Source organism: Cyphomyrmex costatus, unplaced genomic scaffold, assembly GCF_001594065.2.
Source record: "Cyphomyrmex costatus isolate MS0001 unplaced genomic scaffold, Ccosl1.0 scaffold1260, whole genome shotgun sequence".
In the NCBI taxonomy this organism is placed as follows: domain Eukaryota; kingdom Metazoa; phylum Arthropoda; class Insecta; order Hymenoptera; family Formicidae; genus Cyphomyrmex; species Cyphomyrmex costatus.
Window position 1 is genome coordinate 37975 of NW_017275240.1, and position 18689 is coordinate 56663.

General features: G+C 39.7%; 4 protein-coding genes across 4 annotated transcripts in view; 1 reads left to right on the forward strand and 3 right to left on the reverse strand.

The window, feature by feature from the left end:
- Positions 1–583: 583 nt before the first annotated feature.
- Positions 584–2050, forward strand: LOC108782413 (RNA-directed DNA polymerase from mobile element jockey-like). Its single transcript, XM_018550690.1, has one exon. It carries the CDS (start codon positions 584–586, stop codon positions 2048–2050), a length of 1467 nt encoding a protein of 488 aa, XP_018406192.1.
- A 3172-nt stretch (positions 2051–5222) lies between these two features.
- LOC108782414 (uncharacterized protein F54H12.2-like) lies at positions 5223–6086 on the reverse strand. Its single transcript, XM_018550691.1, has one exon. It carries the CDS (start codon positions 6084–6086, stop codon positions 5223–5225), a length of 864 nt encoding a protein of 287 aa, XP_018406193.1.
- A 21-nt stretch (positions 6087–6107) lies between these two features.
- LOC108782415 (uncharacterized protein F54H12.2-like) lies at positions 6108–6548 on the reverse strand. Its single transcript, XM_018550692.1, has one exon. The coding sequence runs from the start codon at positions 6546–6548 to the stop codon at positions 6108–6110; it is 441 nt and encodes a 146-aa protein (XP_018406194.1).
- A 12096-nt stretch (positions 6549–18644) lies between these two features.
- The window catches only part of LOC108782416 (uncharacterized), a 2915-nt gene continuing 2870 nt past the window's right edge, over positions 18645–18689 (reverse strand). Inside the window, exon 3 of the mRNA XM_018550693.1 lies at positions 18645–18664. Coding sequence (XP_018406195.1) covers positions 18645–18664 — 20 coding nt within the window. The remainder of the gene's footprint in view (positions 18665–18689) is intronic.

An 18689-nucleotide genomic window follows, 5' to 3' on the forward strand; every position in this document is an offset into this window, starting at 1 on the left:
TTCGTCTAATAGTGCTATAAATTCGCCGGAGTACCTTTTCCTTGAGATTAAGTCTTCATCGCAAAATTTGTTAGTTATAGTTATATATCGACGCCCGCAGGGCTTATTTCTTTCCGATTTCCTTAATAAATTGAATTTATACGTCTCCACTTACCAAAATATTGTCATTACCGGTGACCTAAATCTTAATCTCCTAGCCAATAATTTTGAGTCTAAGTATTTGAAGGATCTTATCAGCGATTATTCGTTCTACTCAGTACCTTCTGGTCCTACGCACTACTCGGGCCTATCGCATTCACAAATCGACGTCGCCATTGTTGACTCTAGCTATAAGATCAAAAGTTTTTCCAAATCTCCTTCTCCCTTTGCTGCCGGTCATTGTCTTATCTCCATTTGTTACCAATTCTGTAATCTTAACTGTATTCCACAATTTATTACATATCGAAATTTTGTTAACTGTGATTTTGCCTCTTTAGCCAATGACCTTTCTTCTTCACTTAGCCTCAAGCTCCCTGCTTTCCGGAACAATGAGTCAAATCGTTCCTCATCTGAATTAGCTTCTAGTGATATTGATTGTGACCTTATGACCTTCTATAGCAGCGTGGTGGGGGTCCTGAATATACATGCGCCTATGGTTACTAAGCGTATTCTAAAGCGTTCTATTCCGTGGATCTCGTCTGATCTGCGAAGAAGAATTAAAGAGCGTGATAAACTGTTTACACGTGCCAAGCGGACAAGTAATCCAATGCTTTTAGAACAATATAAGAATTTGCGTCGTGATATTAAGCAGGACATTAAGTCAGCTAAAAATCGTTACCTGGGTGACTTAGTGCTTCAACAATCGAGTCCAAATAAAATGTGGTCATGCTTGCGTAGATGTGGCCTCGTGGGCGGTGTGTCATTATCTGCTCTTCATCATTTTGCTCCATCTACCCTAAATCGCCATTATGTCTCCATATCATCGTCTCATCCGCTCTGTGACCATATCACATTCAGCTCCATCCTATCACGGCCTATTCCGAATGGCCTGCAATCTTTCACCTTTTCCCCCATTAGTCACCTTGAAGTTCTCAGCAGCCTTAATTCCATTCTTAAGAAGTTTCGTGGCCTCAGCCCAGATCAGCTTCCTCTAGCACATTTGAAGCAATTATTCTCAGTTATTGTGCCATATTTAGTAACTCTTTTTAATCAGTCCCTCTCTCTTGGTGTTTTTCCTTCCGCTTGGAAATCCTCATTCATCATTCCTCTCAAGAAAAATCCCAGTCCCTCTAATCCATCTGACACTCGAACAATAGCTAATCCACCTCATCTGTCCAAAGTTATTGATTCCTTAGTTACGCATCAAATCGTTGCATTCCATGAAGCCAACAAGTTGCTTCATCCTAAGCAGTGTGGGTTTCGCAGATATCACAGCACTCAAACAGCACTACTGTACCTCCTTGATGACATCCGAATGGGTGTTGATAGAGGCTATGTTACTATATTGGTCTTATTTGATTTCTCAAAAGCCTTTGATAGTCTGTCTCACTCAGTTATCTTGACGTGTTTACGAGACATAGGCTTCGAGGATTTGGCACTTTGGATGCGCTCGTTTCTATCAGGTCGGTCCCAGTCCATAATTGGACTAGATGGACAACCATGTCAACCTGAGTTTACTACGTCAGGTGTCCCGCAGGGTACTAGTTTAGGACCTATTCTTTTTATTATCGTTATTAATACTCTTTTCTCGAAACTCCAGTATTGTCGGGACACTACCATCATTTTTACGGATGACACTCAATTATATCTATCGACTCCTATAAGCCGCATCAATGATACCGTGCAACTAATTAATAGTGACACAGCTGAATTGCTCAAATGGACCCATGATTATGGGCTCACATTAAACGCCCGTAAAACAAAGGCAATCATTCTTGGATCTACACAAAACTTGGCATCTTTCAATGGTCTACTGCTTCCACCAATCATTGTTGGGACTGAGGTAATACCCTATTCTGATCATGTCATGAACCTTGGTGTAATAATTTCGTCTGACCTCTCATGGAATTGACACGTTAATTCCATCTCATCAAAAGTACACAATGTTCTCCACAGATTAAAATTTCGTGGCTCATTCCTACCACCTAGTATTAAGCTATCCCTTGTCAATGCATTAGTCATCTCCTTCATTTTTTGCGTAATGCCGATCGTGGCTGGTCCTAGAAATTAATATAGCTAATTAATGCGACTATGTGAAGCTTATTACTTGATATCTTGCAGTACTTTCGTTACTTTGTTATTCGTCCTTTAGCGCCGTAAGTTCTGAGTTGTACCACTTCGCCTCACTTTACTCTTCTTACTTGTTTTATTTCGTTAATTAATATGTTATGACTTTATCTTATTACTGTAATTGATGTACACCTACTGCTCATCTCTTCCAGAGAGAGTAGGTAACCAGTTTTTTTTCTGTAACTATCTGCATCCTGCTCGGAGAATGTTAGAGCAGGATGTGATTCTTTTATGTCCACGGCCCTTTTGGTGGCCAGGATCTTAATAAATTGTATTCATTCATTCATTCATTCTCTCTCTCTCTCTCTCTCTCTCTCTCTCTCTCTCTCTCTCTCTCTCTCTCTCTCTCTCTCTCGCTCTCTCGCTGTCTCTCGTTCGACCAAGACTTATGCCACTTCCGCCTATATATTTCAAATATGTATATATGTATTTAATATGAAGTGAGGGGTTCAGCGGAAAGCGGAGGCAATTCGAAAATCGACCGAAAGTTACGTACACTTTACGTATGTTCACTTTGTACTGGCAACTTCAATTAATAATCAGTTACATTTTATGGTAATATATTAACAATTTAACTCGTGATAGTACTGCGATAGTTTTAAATATACCTCATATCGATCAGCATTTAAAGTCGGTAGCATTTAAAATAATAATTTTATTTAATATGCATTTAAATGATGACTGCACGGTTTATCGGTGAGCCAGGCGAGGGGGGAACGTACGACTCGCATTCGCTCTTCCACTTAATGTGTTGTTTTGATAACAATCTCCAAGGCTGCTTTCACTAACCGTCTAATATTGACACGTCAGCTTTATAACAACATATTAATTTTTTTTCATTAACGCGATTGCAAATTATAAAACAAAATTATTAAAAAATGTAAAACAGTTACTTTTCCTAGTAGTTATAAATCAAAATTATTAAATAAATGTAAAACAGTTACTTTCCTAGTAATATATTATGCGCGGTGCGGGACAGCGAATTCGAAAATCAACCAAATGTTACATTGTCCCCCTCACCGCTACACGGGCAGTCGAAATGTCCCATGACAGTCGAATACACTTTACGTATGTTCACTTTGTATTGGCAACTTTAATAATTAATAATCAGTTACTTTTCGTGGTCATTATTACAATCTAACTCGTGATAGTATTGCGATGATTTTAAATATACGTCATATTGGTCAGCAGTCGGGAGTATTTAAAACAATAATTTTATTTAATATATATTCATTTAAAAGATGATTGCTCGGTTTATCGGTGAGCCGGGTGAGGGGGGATTTGAACTCGCGCGCATCCGCCCTTCCACATCTAAACAATCCCCAAGATTGTTTTCACTAACCGTTTAATATTAACGCATCGATTTTCTCTATTACCTTCATTTAAAACAAATTTTTTTTTATAATGTTTTTTTTACAATTAACTACGATAGTAGTATAGTACCACTATGGGGACTCGCCTGTGACGTCACTGGCGCCAACCTCCTTCACTACGGCGCCAGTGGTACGGGCGGGTCCCCATAGTGGTACTATGTTACGAAATAATCGCCCCCCCTTTACTACTGACATCATCCCCACCGCTACGACGCCAATGGGCCGCTCGGCTTCCCATAGTGATGCTATTTTACGAAATATTAGCAATCCCTCTACTATCGACGTCATCCCCACCACTACAACGCTGGTACCGCTATCGGTTCCCTATAGTGCTACTATTTTACGAGATGATATTAATTCTCTCTCTCTCTCTCTCTACTACAACGTCGATATATTCCCATAGTGCTGCTATTGTACGAGACGATAGTTGTAACTAATAGCTAAATGTAATGAAGGGGTGAAAGACATATTTTAACGAGCTGTGGCCACAATACGTAGAACTCGTCCGACGCCGCCCCGTCCGACGAACATAGCGACCCAATGTGTTCCAGGTTTTGTATGGTCGTCAGTATTAGCGATAATAGCAGCAGGTTTACTCCAAAACGTAGGTATCTCGTCCGCAGCATAAACGCCTATAGTATCGCAGGGTATGTTTTGTAAAGCAGCCCGTAATTGCAAATTATTCATAGCCACCAAGAATTTTCAAGAGAATTATTTTCTTCTTCTTCTTCTTCTTTTGTATTATGACTATTATCGCGGTTATACCACGTCATAGAAAACGATGGAGATGGAGGCGACAACGGTGTTGACAAAGATGCAGAATCCAGAAAGGCGTAATCTTTAATCCACTTTCTTATCCGCAATGCATTATTTAAAGCACATGTATATTCCCGATTATTTGTCTTGATTTTTATACTATGGATGAGGCACGTTTGCTTTAACTGCGGTAATTGATGAAATGGTGGACATTTCTCCTCTTCTTCTAAATTTATAATGTTTCTACTTGTAATACGATGGAGAAAAGCTGATTTATCTCGGCCTCTTATGAATATTCGGTTCGTAAATTGTGCAATTGTCCTCAAATGTCGACATAAGTTTTTGTATGGTGTATCTCCTTCAAACCATTCAATACCATGGAAATTTTTACTGAGCCAATTGTTTTGAGATTTTGAACGGGTTGATAGCTCGGTAAAGGAGTATGGTGCAATAATCCAATGAGCGCAATGGTCGTTATTTATGGAGACAATAGCAACTTCTTTTGGAAAAAAATCTTCCTCCGTATTCTTGAATCCTTGTATATCAATAACGATATTCATATTTATAATTGTAAATGCGAGAAAGATATATATATATGAATAACTGGTAGTAATAGTGTAGTGTATACACTCAAGAACTAGTGCCGACTGATGATTGAAGTTATATGCTCATAACGTTTAAGCTTTTCGTTTCTATAATATCCGTTCCTATAATGCTTGTTCCCGAAGTTCTTTTTCCTATAATGCCTATATTAGTATCAAGTTTCATCTGCGTTGAATATTTGCATAGCCTACTACGAATTCTCTCTCTCTCTCTCTCTCTTTCTTAACCACCATAGTCTACAATCACCTGTCTTGATGCATCAATCTCCATAATATTGTCATATTCGGCATAAATAATACAATTTATCGTATTTTCTAATGCTTCTTCGAAACGAACTTCGATTCTAACATTACCATGCTTCATTAAATTCCAATGCGTAGTATCGTTTGCTGAAAGGTCCGGTGTAAGATCAAATGCAAAAAGACAATAACCGTTTGGATAATTCTTACGAGAAATAGCATTGCCCTCGTTTAAAAAATGAATTCCTGTTCCAGAAAAAAGAGTGTGATAGGCCTCCATATATAATTTCTCCTTTGTAAAATCGGGTTGTAACGGTTTGCTAGGTATTTGTGTACCATCCACGTACAGAGATAAAAAATTAATTTTGTAATGATGAAAATTAAAAGGATTCAGCATACGATTACCGTTAAATGCTCTATTATCAACAAAACCGATGATTAAACGTTTCGGTATTTGACCTAATATCACATTGTCGAGCGTTTCACCGTATATACCACTGTGTATAGATATAGATTTCACTTCGACACGTGTGAGGGGGTATTTTGCTGTGGTTTTCGCAAGAGCTTTGGCATGTGCTAACAACATACCAGGTGAAATTTTTGAACGTCTAACAAGAAGTGTAGCATCAATTATATGAACTTCGAAATTTCGTTCGGTTTGATCCATAAGGCAGAATGTATCTCTCGATCGCACTATTCGCAAACGCATTTCTACACCATTTATTAAAAATCTTTCTTGATTAAAAACATCACAGTGTAAATGCCCCATAAGATCAATTTTCTTGCCATCGGCTGTCAATACGCGACGTTTTACAAGGCCATCGTTTGCATTGAGTAGATCATCCATGGATCCGCTTTTATCTTCGTATCACAATACGCTTGTTAAATGAGAGTTTTTAGCAGCAGGACCATAATTAAGTAATGTCTCTATGTAAGCTCTATAAGCGTAAGCATTATTCGGTGGTGATATAAGTTTTTGATTGAAAAATACATCTACCTGATTGAATAATGAATGCATAAAATTATTCACAGGCCCGACATAATCAGTGGTATCTCCATCTTTTGAAGGCTCTTTATGAATCGTTGGCCTTATTTGGACACTGATGCTTAACATTGTATGCGGTAGATCGATGTATTCCTCTCCTAGTCCGGGTACTACAAATTCTATAGGTGAATCATCAGTTAACGATGATATTGGCTTGTAGTGTATCCATTGTGAACTTTCGATTGTGGCTTGCGTTGGTGGAACAGTGAATAATTCCAATTCCGATTTGAGACATTCGCATGAATGAGTGTGTAAAAAAGACATATTTGCTATTATTTTACGGCGAATATATTATTGAAAAATGTCAACAACAGTACGATTGTTTCGAGAATATCTCTTTTTCTTTTTATTTTTTAACGTATTTGTCTTAGATCGAATTGTCTTCTTCTTTTTCTTCTTCTTCCTCTTCTGTTCTTTCGCGATATGACCACTGTCACGGGTGTTAATTAAATGTTTTATTTTCGACTCTCTCATGGATTTATATCCTGATCCTTTCATAAGAATATCGATCTTTTCTTCGGCTTTCCGTTTTAAATTTGTAGCTGAATCTTTCATGCGAGTATTAAAAGCTTCTTTGAATGGAACATCTCTTTGTATTACATCGCGAGCTACGTTCATTCCAGAACGAACAACTTCTTTACCGATCGCCTTCGCACCTTTTGATAAAAGAGGTAAAACACGACGAAAGAGGCCTCCAAGGAAACTACCAATTCCATGACCGCGTTGATTTGATGTACCAATGTACACATGTTCAATTCCGCTTTGCCGACCACCGCCGTATTGGATATCAAAATATTCATCATAGGCTGTCATTTCTTTTAATGTATTATTTAATCTAATCTTTTAAAGTGAAGCGTTACAGTCAATGTGCCATATTCGAATGGTATAGGTTGCCCAAATTCATCTCTTATATCGATCTCAATTGTTTGAAAAGACGTATGAAGTAGAGGTATATATTTAGCCGTTGAGAAACTTTTATGTTTGACTGAACCATAAACGTATGCTTCTATATCTAAAGGTACGGTACGGAGTAACGGTGTTTGCACATCACCTGTAATGTAAGGTTCACATATATCCGTGTATATGAACATTGAAGTAGGTAACGCTCTGATCAAGCTAGCTGGTCTAGATGATACCCAAGACATATCATTTAGCGATATATTATATTCCTTCGTATTATAGCCGAATATCCGTGCCAATGTTGGAGATAGAAGGAAAGTATGCTCGTTATTTACACAATGTACACATGAACGCTGTGCACTAACATAGCCATTTTTATTTACTGTAAAAGTTAAATGATCTTTCATCGATGTTTCATTAACTGTTTCGACAAGATCATCGATTGAACGGTACAATCCCCGTGGCATAATGTAGTGTTCAATTCTATTTTGATCTACATCATTTTTAAGAGCCTCAGATGTATTGAACAAATTTCTTCTTACTGTGGTTTTTTCATCTTTCGGGAAATGAAGAAATGTCATAGGTATTTGAATATCTGTTAGGGATACACCCCATTCGCCTTGTAAACGTAATTGATGCGGTAAGCGAGTAATAAAATGAGTCGTTGTATTATCCGGAAAATATGAGACACTGCTATTACTAGGCAGAACTATGTAAAAATTATTCCTCATTATAGATATTTATTTGTTTTTTATATCCTTAGGATTTATCCACGTATTAAAATTTTCTGGAAAACCATGCCAACTAACGAGAATACGTCTCGAACGACCTCGACCCTTACTTCGAATTATTTTCTCAACTGTAAGATTTGTCTTTGCATAATCTCGGTGGATTCTAGTTAATTCTTCTTCGTAAAAGAGCCCATCTATATCCTCGCCGTGAAGATCTCTTAAGAAGTAGACTGGTGGTTGTTGGTGTGTGGAAACGCGTATTATAAGAAATATCTCTTTACTCCAGCCACCTTCATAACCTTTCGCGAACGCTGCTTTGTAGCTACTGATTCGCACAAGGTCTCCAACCTTGTATTTAGGAACACGAGTACGTTTACTAGCATATCGGTGAGCGAGATTTGTTCTAACAATCCGAACATTATTCAATGTTACATTACGCGGGGCCATTTTAATAGCGGTGTGATACGAGCGATTGTACGCATCAACAATATTTTGTAGAATATGAATATATCGTTTATTTTTTGTATATGTAAAATATCTCCACATGCGCTCCTTCAGCGTTCTATTGAGACGTTCGACAACTGCTGCTTTCACATCCGGATTACGAGCTACACGAAAACCAATTTTTTCGTTCTTCAAGAAAAGTTGTGTAGCTGCGCCTGTAAATTCTTTACCACGGTCAGTCTGCAAAACAATAGGACGTCTTCCTTTACTGCGTGCCAGTATACGTGCTAATGCTAGTGCAACACTTGCGCTTGTTTTATCACGCAGTTTTTCAACCCAAGCAAATTTACTCAAAACGTCGATAATGACGAGTAAATACGCATAATTATCGTTATAATTTTTAATTGCGCGTAGATCCACGATATCTGCTTCCCATAAATCATCGATATTGTACAAATTGTAGAAACGACGTGGATATCGACGGCGTAAAGGCCTATGTAGCGTATATGTGTCTTGACTCTCCAACCATTTGATAGTTTTATTTCGGGAAACAGTTTTATTAGTTTCACGCAATAATTTTGGTGCTCCGGAAAAAGATGCTGGATGAGAAGGGTCGTAATAAATTGTTTCTAGTTTTTTCATTCTTACAATTTAGATGCCTTTCTTTTTTTATTCAAAAGAGATAAACTTTCCCAATTATTGGCGCTACAATAGTTCTCACTGACGTTATCGGTATTATCCGTCGGAACCTCGCTTGAGTCAGATGTTTGGCTCGCTGCTGTAACACCGCTTGACAATATGATATTCGGTACTCGTAGTGTGCTAATGGCGTTGCCAGGTCTTGGACTATCTGACCAAAGATCTTGATTTCCTATAAATTCACGAGGCACCTTTACACTACGCAGAAATGCGGCAAAATAATGTCTTCCGACAGGTCTTGCCGTTTTTCTGGAGCGCATAGTGTCATTTACAAGATCGACAATATTAGATTCGGCTACTTTTGTACCGTCGATAGAGATAACACCATATTTATCCCAAACAAGTCTGTCAGACGCATTAGACTGTAAATGATTTAATAAAAGTTTAGCTTTTTGCCGATATTTTAACGGTACACTAGCCAAAATGAATGAATCACCCATCCGATCTTTTTCTATTTCTTTCATCTCCTCCCCATCTGAGTAGATAGCAGATTTGATGGTTGTATTATGCTTTGCTTCTTCTACGAAGTATAAATAACGCTGTAGTATTTGAAGGTAAGCCTTGCATTTTTCTCTTTCATCCACAAATTTATTTGAGAATTTCACGCATTTCTTCATCTAACCTGCTCAATGTAGTACCAGGCGTTTGAATTGTTATATTATTTAATACGTGAGTTAATTGCATAACTTTTTCTTCCGGTACCAAAACCATTTTTTTTGCGTGTTCCATTATATTTTATTTCGGAGCTATAAGGCGGGATAATACACTACCTAGTATAGGTGCTAGTAACAAAGGTAAGAATCCACCCCGTTGCACGATCAAGCGTTTTTTACTCTTCCAAGAATCGTTTTTATCGGCGAGTCGACGTAATATGGCGGCATAGCGTTTCAAACGTCGTTTATATGGTTGTTTAAGTGGTACATTACCGTGTAATATATTTAAAGCACACTCGCATATGCATCTAACAAGTTTCGGATCAGCCTTTTTCAAGATAGCGATACGTTGCTCGTTAGTGAGGTGACGTAACGCTTGTAGTATTGCAGCGTGTTTTTGGCCGAAGATATGAGCGTTTGGTGCCATTACAAACTTATTGAATTTGAAGTTTCAAAAATATATTCACAATCCTTTTATTGTTGTATATAATTTACATTTACAACAATCTTTAATTAACGGTGTTGGACCATCAATATGCGATTGTTGAGTCGATAGGTTATAATGTTCTAAGCACCGCCGATAGCCACGCACTTCTGGGTCTCGTTTAAGGGGGTTGACCCGTTTGATGGGTTGAAAAAATCGAAAAATTTTTTTTTCATAAATCGCTTCTATAACTTATGTAGAATATGTGGTTAAAAGGATTTTTCGAAATTCGATGTCGTTAGAAAGTTATAGCCCTGAGAAGGAATGCGTTCGAAAGCCAGGCAGCGCGCTGGACGGAGGGTCGTCGAACCTTTTGTGTCGCTTCGGTTTCTTACCTGCGACCGTTATACTCACGTGTATACATATAAACACGCATATTTAGAGGAACACTATTGTCCAAAAATATCATTTCGAATCCAACGGTTAGTTTAGTTTTGCCTTGGCATTGAAGAGTGTAATACGTGCCGAATCCGTTTGAAATCTATATTTGCAGTGCGAGTTAGTTTTTCGAAATGGGTGGTAGTAAAGGAAACAAGGCAAGTAACACACACCCTTCGAGAGTAAAGAAAAGAAAGTTTCATGGAAATCGCCACTCAATTGAACAGGATACACAATTTACGTCCGCCTCAGCGAAGAAAATAGGCCGTTTCGATGTGAAGGTTCCTGTCGCAAGCAACTTTGGTTACTGTATTATAGAATTCGTTTCTGTTTTTTCTGCTTTATCTGCAAGTGTCATCTGCAAAGATTGCAAAAGTGAAGTTGCTTTTTCTAAGTCAAGCTTACGTGGCTTGGGTTTCAATATTCTTCTCGAGTGCAAGTGTGATAAACAAACAAAAATTAAGTCATGCTCTCTGGTCGGCAGTGCGTGTGAAATCAATCGACGAATAGTTTTTGCGATGCGCATGTTAGGCGTTGGACACCAAGGATTGAATCTTTTTTGCGGTCTGATGGATATTTGCCAAGGTATTGGAAACTCAACTTATGCTTCAATATTGGAAAATATTCATATTGCCGCATCTACCGTTTATGACTCCATAATATCGTTTGCTGCTACAGAAGAAAAAGATTTAAATGAACGAGCTGGAAATATACGAAATAATCTGACTGTTTCCGGTGATGGTACGTGGAAGAAAAGAGGATTTTCGTCTTTGTTTGGCGTTTCCACGCTGATCGGAAAGTTCACAGGAAAAACCTTGGATTCAAAGGTGAAGAGTAGTTTTTGTGCAACTTGTAATCTATGGAAAGGCAAAAAAGATAGCGATCCTGTGGCTTACGAAACGTGGTTTAAAAATTATCAAGAGGAATGCACCGCTAATCACACCGGCAGTTCCGGGAAAATGGAAATCGATGCGATCGTAGAAATGTTTCAGCGATCGGAGGACAAGCACGACGCAAAGTATGTTACATACGTCGGTGACGGCGACAGCAAAACTTTCAAAGGAATTTTGAATGCTGAGCCATATGAAGATTTATTGGTTATAAAGAAAGAGTGCGTAGGCCACGTAGAAAAACGAATGGGCACACGTTTGCGGAATGCCAAAAAGAACAACAAAGGAATGGGAGGAAAAGGCGCTGGAAAATTGACTGATAAACTGATCAACGAGCTGACAATTTTACGGACTGGCGATTCGTCGACATCCAGATTCTGTCGAAGAAATGCGAAAAGAAATTTGGGCCACTTTCTTTCATAAATCTTCGAGCGACGAAAATCCACAGCACCAAAATTGCCCGGAAGGCGCAGAGAGTTGGTGCAAATGGCAGCAGGCAGCAGCTAACGGAGAACTAAACCAATTTCGCCACGATAAGCCACCGTTAACACCAGCAGTTCAGGCAGCCATACGGTCCATCTATGAAGAACTATCTAAAGATGAACTGCTACACAGATGCTTGGGATCTGAAACGCAAAACAACAATGAATCTTTGAATTCATTGATTTGGACCTTTGCTCCGAAACACCTCCATTCAGGGCCCAAAATCGTGGAGATTGCAACATTTTTGGCCACTGCGATCTTCAATGAAGGATTCGAAGCAGTCATTAAGATCATGAATGTAATGGGCTGTCCGATTGGAAATGAAGCGCACAATTACACCCAACGACGCAATGAAGAACGAGTCGCTCGCTCCGAGCGACGCGTGAGCGATGTCGTTCGTCAGACCAGGATGGATGCCAGAAGCGACCATGCAGCACTCAACGATTTTTATGAAGAGCAGGAAGGCGTCCTGTATGACCCAGGCATCGCAGATTAGTGGTAAGTCACGATTTCATGGCGTGATTCGTACTTGAACTTTCAAACGCGTTTTTCTCGAAACCACTTTTTTTCAACTGGTCGCCATGATAATATACTCGGGGAGCTTATCCCATAGATAATCTATGTGATTGCTGAACTCTCGTAATAATATAATCTTTGGTATAAATTGTAATTGTTCAGCAGTCAAATCGTTGATAATAGTGTTACGTGCCCGAATCGTCACCCGCTATACTACGGGATCGACCGTCTCGAATAGAAGAAGAGCGCGTTGCCTGGCGATGGGCGCGCTTCTGTTTTACGATTTTGAGAGAAGCTGTCGAAGCTGACGGACGAGTTTCTCTCTCTCGGAGTTTCTTTTACGGTTACTATTGTTCTGTGTTCTCTGTTCACAATAAATATCTTGTTTACTCCTTCTCTGACGCGTTGCTTATTTCGGCGACTCGGGTGTGCGCGTTCGCGACGCGAGAGTCTTCCGCGGAACGAACGCGCGAGTGTAACATTTTGGGGGCTCGTCCGGGATCGACTGTGACGAATGATCCGATCGACATACGCCTTGAGAAAGAGGGCTCGTCAGGAAAGTGCGGAGAATATGGAGCGGATCTCGACGGAACGTGCGCCGAACGTGTCTCCTCCGCAAGTCGTTCTACAGGAGACAACGCCGACAGTTCTTGCTCTTCAGGCCGTGCTCCGAGAGGTGCAACAGCTTCGCGAGGAGCAGCGACGATCCAGGGAGGAATGTCTGGAGACGGTGCGTCGGCGCGACGCCGAGATACAGCGGCTTCGAGAGGAGCCGCACTACGCAGATAAGTCCTCTTTATTCTAGAGATATTACCGCGGACGTAAGTGACGGAAATGTCGCGCGTTTTCCGGCCAACGGGTGTGATACGAGTGCGCGGGGCCGCGTAGAATCTTGCGTTTCGTTTCGTGAAGCGACGCGATTTCCGTCCGTCGGAGGGAACGCTGTGAGAGAGCAAGAGCGTAACGAGGTGCGCGCTGCGTGTTCCGTAAATGTGGGTGAGCGAGTTGTGCCTCCGGCTTCGTTCCGCACGGAAGTAAGTGTCAAATTAAAACCTGACACTTATGATGGAAATGCTCCACTACGAGAATTTTTTGTGCAATTCAATTTGATCGCGTTCGCGAATCGCTGAGAAGGGAGAATAAAGACGGCTGTGTTGGTTTCATGTTTAAGAGGGAAGGCGCGTGCGGTGCTGGAGAATATTCAAAATTTGGAAAATTTAGAGTTCGAGGAATTAAAAGCGAAATTAGAATTGCGTTTTGGAGAGGCGCATTCTTTACAAAATTACTATATGCAATTTACGAATAGAAAGCAGAAATTCGGAGAGACTATCGCGGCCCTCGGTTCCGATATCGAAAGGTTGGCTCGGTTGGCTTATCCGGAATCGTCTGATACGATGTGCGATAAGATCGTTTGCGCGCAGTTCGTTTCCGCCCTCTCCGATAATTATTTGAAAAGGACATTGCAGCTGGAGGGGTTCGCGTCTCTGAGACTCGCTATCGAGAGAGCGAAGACAATTCGTTTGATACAAGAAAGTTGTTTTGGAAAGAAAAACGAAAATAATTTTAATTCAGAGAAAAAAAAAGGAAAAAATTTTAACGGAGGGAAAGACGACGTTTGATACAAAAAAGTTGTTTTGGAAAGAAAAACGAAAATAATTTTAATTCAGAGAAAAAAAAAGGAAAAAATTTTAACGGAGGGAAAGACGGACAAGACGAGACTGATACGAAAGAGGAAAATAAAGAAACAAAGACGAACAAAGATAATAAAAATAAAAAATTCTTTAAGAATAAAAATGATAAAAGAATCGGTAATAAAAAAGAATGTTGGGAGTGTGGCGGAGTGGGTCACTTCCGTTCGGAATGTCCTGGAAGGGCGGGGATGGAAAACACAGATTAGTCGAGCTTTACGGGGTCGGCTCGACTGAAAGAGAAAATACCCCGAGAAATAATAGTTCTATTTTTAATTCTTGTCTTTGTCAGTCTGATAATAAAATATGTATTTACGATACTGCTAACAATGATTCTTTCAGGCCGAATAAAGTTAAAAATAAAAATAATTTTAATAATGATGTTCAATGTTTCTGTTATAACAATCTTGATCTTTGTACTAATCAATCTTTTTCCAGATTGGGTAGAATTAAATTTTAATTCGGGAAAATTTTGTTATAAGGGTGAAGCTAATGGGAAACCCTGTGTTTTTAAGATGGATACGGGCTCCGATATTTCGATTATTAATAAAAAATTTGTTGAAAATAATGGGCCAGTAAAAATAATTAATTGTTACATCAGATATCCCACGGGGGAGCACGTTTTGTTTAAGTATGGTATGGTTGTGAAGGTTCAACTTGCGGAATACTGTTTGGAAATTTCGATGCTAGTTGCAGAAATAGATGACGATTGCATTCTTGGGGTCGATTTCCTAAAATTATTCAATTTGCAAAATGTTTTTGATTCGGTTTTTTTTGACTCTGAAAAGTTTGTCGGTGGAAAATGTTCTCGTATTAAAAGTTTTGCGGTTACGAATTTTCCATCTGAAATTTCTACAATTTTTAAGGAAGGCTGTCAGCATTTATATGATTCTGAGGAAGAAAATTTTTTTGACTTTCTTAACGAATTTCGCGATACGTTTTCAAATGATATCGTTGCAGGGAATTGCAAATTGGGGGAACATGTTATTAATGTTAAAGATTCTTCTCCTATTAAACAGGCTCCCCGATGTGTTCCCTTACAAAGGAGAAAGGAAGTTAATGAAATTTTAAAAGAAATGAGAGATCAAGGTGTAATTGAAGAATCCAATAGTCCATGGTCCTCACCAGTGGTTTTAGTTAAAAAGAAGGATGGAACAACTCGATTTTGTGTGGATTTTCATAAAGTGAACGCAATCACAGTAAAAGACTCATATCCTTTACCTCGTATAGACGATATCCTCGATCATTTGGCAGGTAATATTTGGTTTACTACCTTAGACTTAAAAAGCGGGTATTGGCAAATAAAGATTCGCCCGCAAGATAAAGAAAAAACGGCCTTTTCTGTTGGTAACGGTTTATGGCAATTTACGGTTATGCCCTTCGGTCTTTGTAATGCCCCAGCAACATTTGAACGCGTAATGGAACAAATTTTAAAAAAATTTCTTTTTAAAATTTGTTTAGTTTATCTGGATGATGTAATTATTTTTGGAAGAAGTGTTGAAGAAATGCTATCGAATTTGAGAAAGATTTTTCTCCGTTTTAGGGAAGTGAATTTGAAAATAAATCCTAAAAAATGTGTTTTTTTTTAGTAAAGAAGTAAAATATTTAGGTCATGTTATATCGGCAGAAGGTGTTTCTACAGATCCCCAGAAAATAATGGTGGTCAGGGAATGGCCAGTTCCGCTAAATAAAAAACATTTGAGGAGTTTCTTAGGATTCTGTTCTTACTATCGCAAGTTTGTTAAAGATTTTTCTTCTCTAGCCAAACCGTTATATGCATTAACGGAAAACCAAATTAAATTTGTTTGGGAAGAGAGGCATCAAGAGTCTTTTGATAACTTGAAACGGGTTCTTTCTTCTCCACCAATTCTGGCGTTCCCTAATATTGAGGGGAAGTTTATTCTTGACACGGACGCGTCAAATCAAGGAATTGGAACGGTCCTGTCACAGGAGCAACATGGTGTGGAAGAAGTCATTGCATATTTCAGTCAAGTGCTAAATAAGGCCGAGAAAAACTATTGTGTTACGCGTCGCGAACTTTTGGCCATAGTACAAGCGGTGAAGGCTTTTCATCATTATTTATACGGGCGAGAGTTTCTAGTGCGTACAGATCATATTTCTCTAAAGTGGCTCATGTCCTTTAAGGATTTAGAGGGACAATTGGCACGGTGGGTAGAAAGACTACAGCAATATGATTTCGTAGTAGCTCATCGTAAGGGAGTTTCCCATAAAAATGCTGATGGTCTCTCGAGATGTCCTTGTGCCGATGATTTCTGTCATCATTGTACCACGGTGGAATTTAAAGACTTTACTAAGCAAGAAAATTTAGTTGGGCGAATTATCTTAATGCAGAGAAATTCCGAAGAATGGCGTAAGGAGCAATTAGAAGATTCTTCTATTTTTTTGTTTTTATCCAGGAAAGAGGCTAATAAAGAACGCCCAATGTGGCAGGAAGTGGCGGAAAAGGATATTTTCACTAAAATTTATTGGAGTTATTGGGATATTTTGGTTGTAAAGGATGGTGTTCTCTTCAAGAGATGGGAGGCTCCTAATTTGAAAAAGACGATTTTCCAACTAATTGTTCCTAGAGATCGTGTCAAGCAGATTCTGGAAGAAGTACATGATTCTCCTATGGGAGGGCATTTTGGTGTCAATAAGACACTGGATAAGTTACGTAAACGTTTTTATTGGGCGACATGTAAGCAAGATGTTGAAGAGTGGTGTAAGTCTTGCAAAATTTGCACAGCGAGAAAGGGTCCACCAGGGAAAGGAAAATCCCCTTTACAAGTTTATAATGTGGGAGCTCCTTTCGAAAGAGTTCAGATGGATGTTCTCGGTCCCCTGCCTGTAACTTCTTTTGGAAACAGGTATTTATTAGTTGTGGTAGATTGTTTTTCGAAATGGGTCGAGGCGATTCCTTTAAAGAATATTAGATCCAAAACTGTTGCAGAAACATTTTTAAATCAGATTATTTCCAGACATGGGGTACCTCTCGAAGTTCATACCGATCAAGGGAGAAATTTTGAATCTCGGATTTTTCGCGAACTTTCGCATACATTAGGATTCAAAAAGACGAGGACGACCCCTCTGCATCCTCAGTCGGACGGACAGGTGGAGCGCCAGCATCGCACTATTTCTGACTATTTGGCGAAATTCATTGCCGAAGATCAGAGAGATAGGGATAAATGGATCCCATTATTTTTATTAGGCTATAGGACTTCTAGACATGAGTCCACCGGAATGTCTCCGGCAGAACTCTACCTTGCACGAGATCTTAGGTTACCGGTAGATTTGTTACGCGGAAATCCTCCTGATATTGAAAGATCAGATTCATTAGAGAGTTATTCTAGAAAAGTTAGAGTGAAACTGGGAGAGATCCATGAAAATGTGAGGAAGCGTTTAAATATAAAGTCTTCACAAACTAAGTCTTGGTACGATCAAAAAGTCAAACGGATTTATTTCGAAGGACAGCGAGTTTGGCTGTATAACCCTCGAAGGATGAAAGGAAGGACTCCCAAGCTGCAGTGTAGTTGGGAGGGCCCTTATTGTGTGATTAAAAAACTCAGCGATGTAGTTTATTGTATCCGCAAGTCGAACAAACACAAAAATAAAGTTGTACATTTGGATAGACTGGCACCTTATTTGGAGAGACATTTAGTTTAGTTTAAATTTATTAAGAATCTCGGAGCCTTCGTGCCTTTGACTAGGATCTAAATTGTCCTGGGTTTGTAACAAAAGCTTCGCGTAATTATTTTGTTAAGTTTCAGATAGCGCTAACATCCCAGGGCAGACGACTTTCGATGGCAAAAAAACTTTCCTTGGGGGAGGCAAAAGAGACAACCCTTACGGAGAAATCGCTTTTTGTGTAAAGAAGACCGCCTCGCTCACGGTTTTTTGAGCCGTGGTTTTTACCGTGGGACGCCGGGCGAATGCCGAGGCGAGGACTGTGGGGCAGAGGTACTGCGGCGAAATTAAAATCTTCCCCCCCCTCCAGTTCGAAAAGCGAAGAAACAAGAACGCAAGGCTCAAGAGAAGAGGCAAGTGGATTCCGGAGTTTCCTCCGAGAAGATGAGGGGATGCCCGGTGAATGTTCCTCCGGAGGCGTAGCTAACCTCCGAGGGGGGAACTGAAGAGGGGTCCTTCTCGGAAGGAAGAGAGAACTCGGAAGCTCTCGAGCTCGAAATCCCAGGAAAACCAGTACCCCGGAAAACTGTGACGGCAGCACAGGAGGGGGTAGGAAACTGGTAGGGAGTACGAAATTCTCATTGAAGGAAGCCTCAGCGTTACTTGATTGAGCAATTGTCGGGACGACAATTTTCAAGAGGGAGGGCAGTGTTACGTGCCCGAATCGTCACCCGCTAAACTACGGGATCGACCGTCTCGAATAGAAGAAGAGCGCGTTGCCTGGCGATGGACGCGCTTCTGTTTTACGATTTTGAGAGAAGCTGTCGAAGCTGACGGACGAGTTTCTCTCTCTCGGAGTTTCTTTTACGGTTACAATTGTTCTGTGTTCTCTGTTCACAATAAATATCTTGTTTA

Coding starts and splice junctions, on each gene's coding strand:
- LOC108782413 (XM_018550690.1), top strand. CDS start 584: ATGACCTTCTATAGCAGCGTGGTGGGGGTCCTGAATATACATGCGCCT.
- LOC108782414 (XM_018550691.1), bottom strand. CDS start 6,086: ATGGATGATCTACTCAATGCAAACGATGGCCTTGTAAAACGTCGCGTA.
- LOC108782415 (XM_018550692.1), bottom strand. CDS start 6,548: ATGTCTTTTTTACACACTCATTCATGCGAATGTCTCAAATCGGAATTG.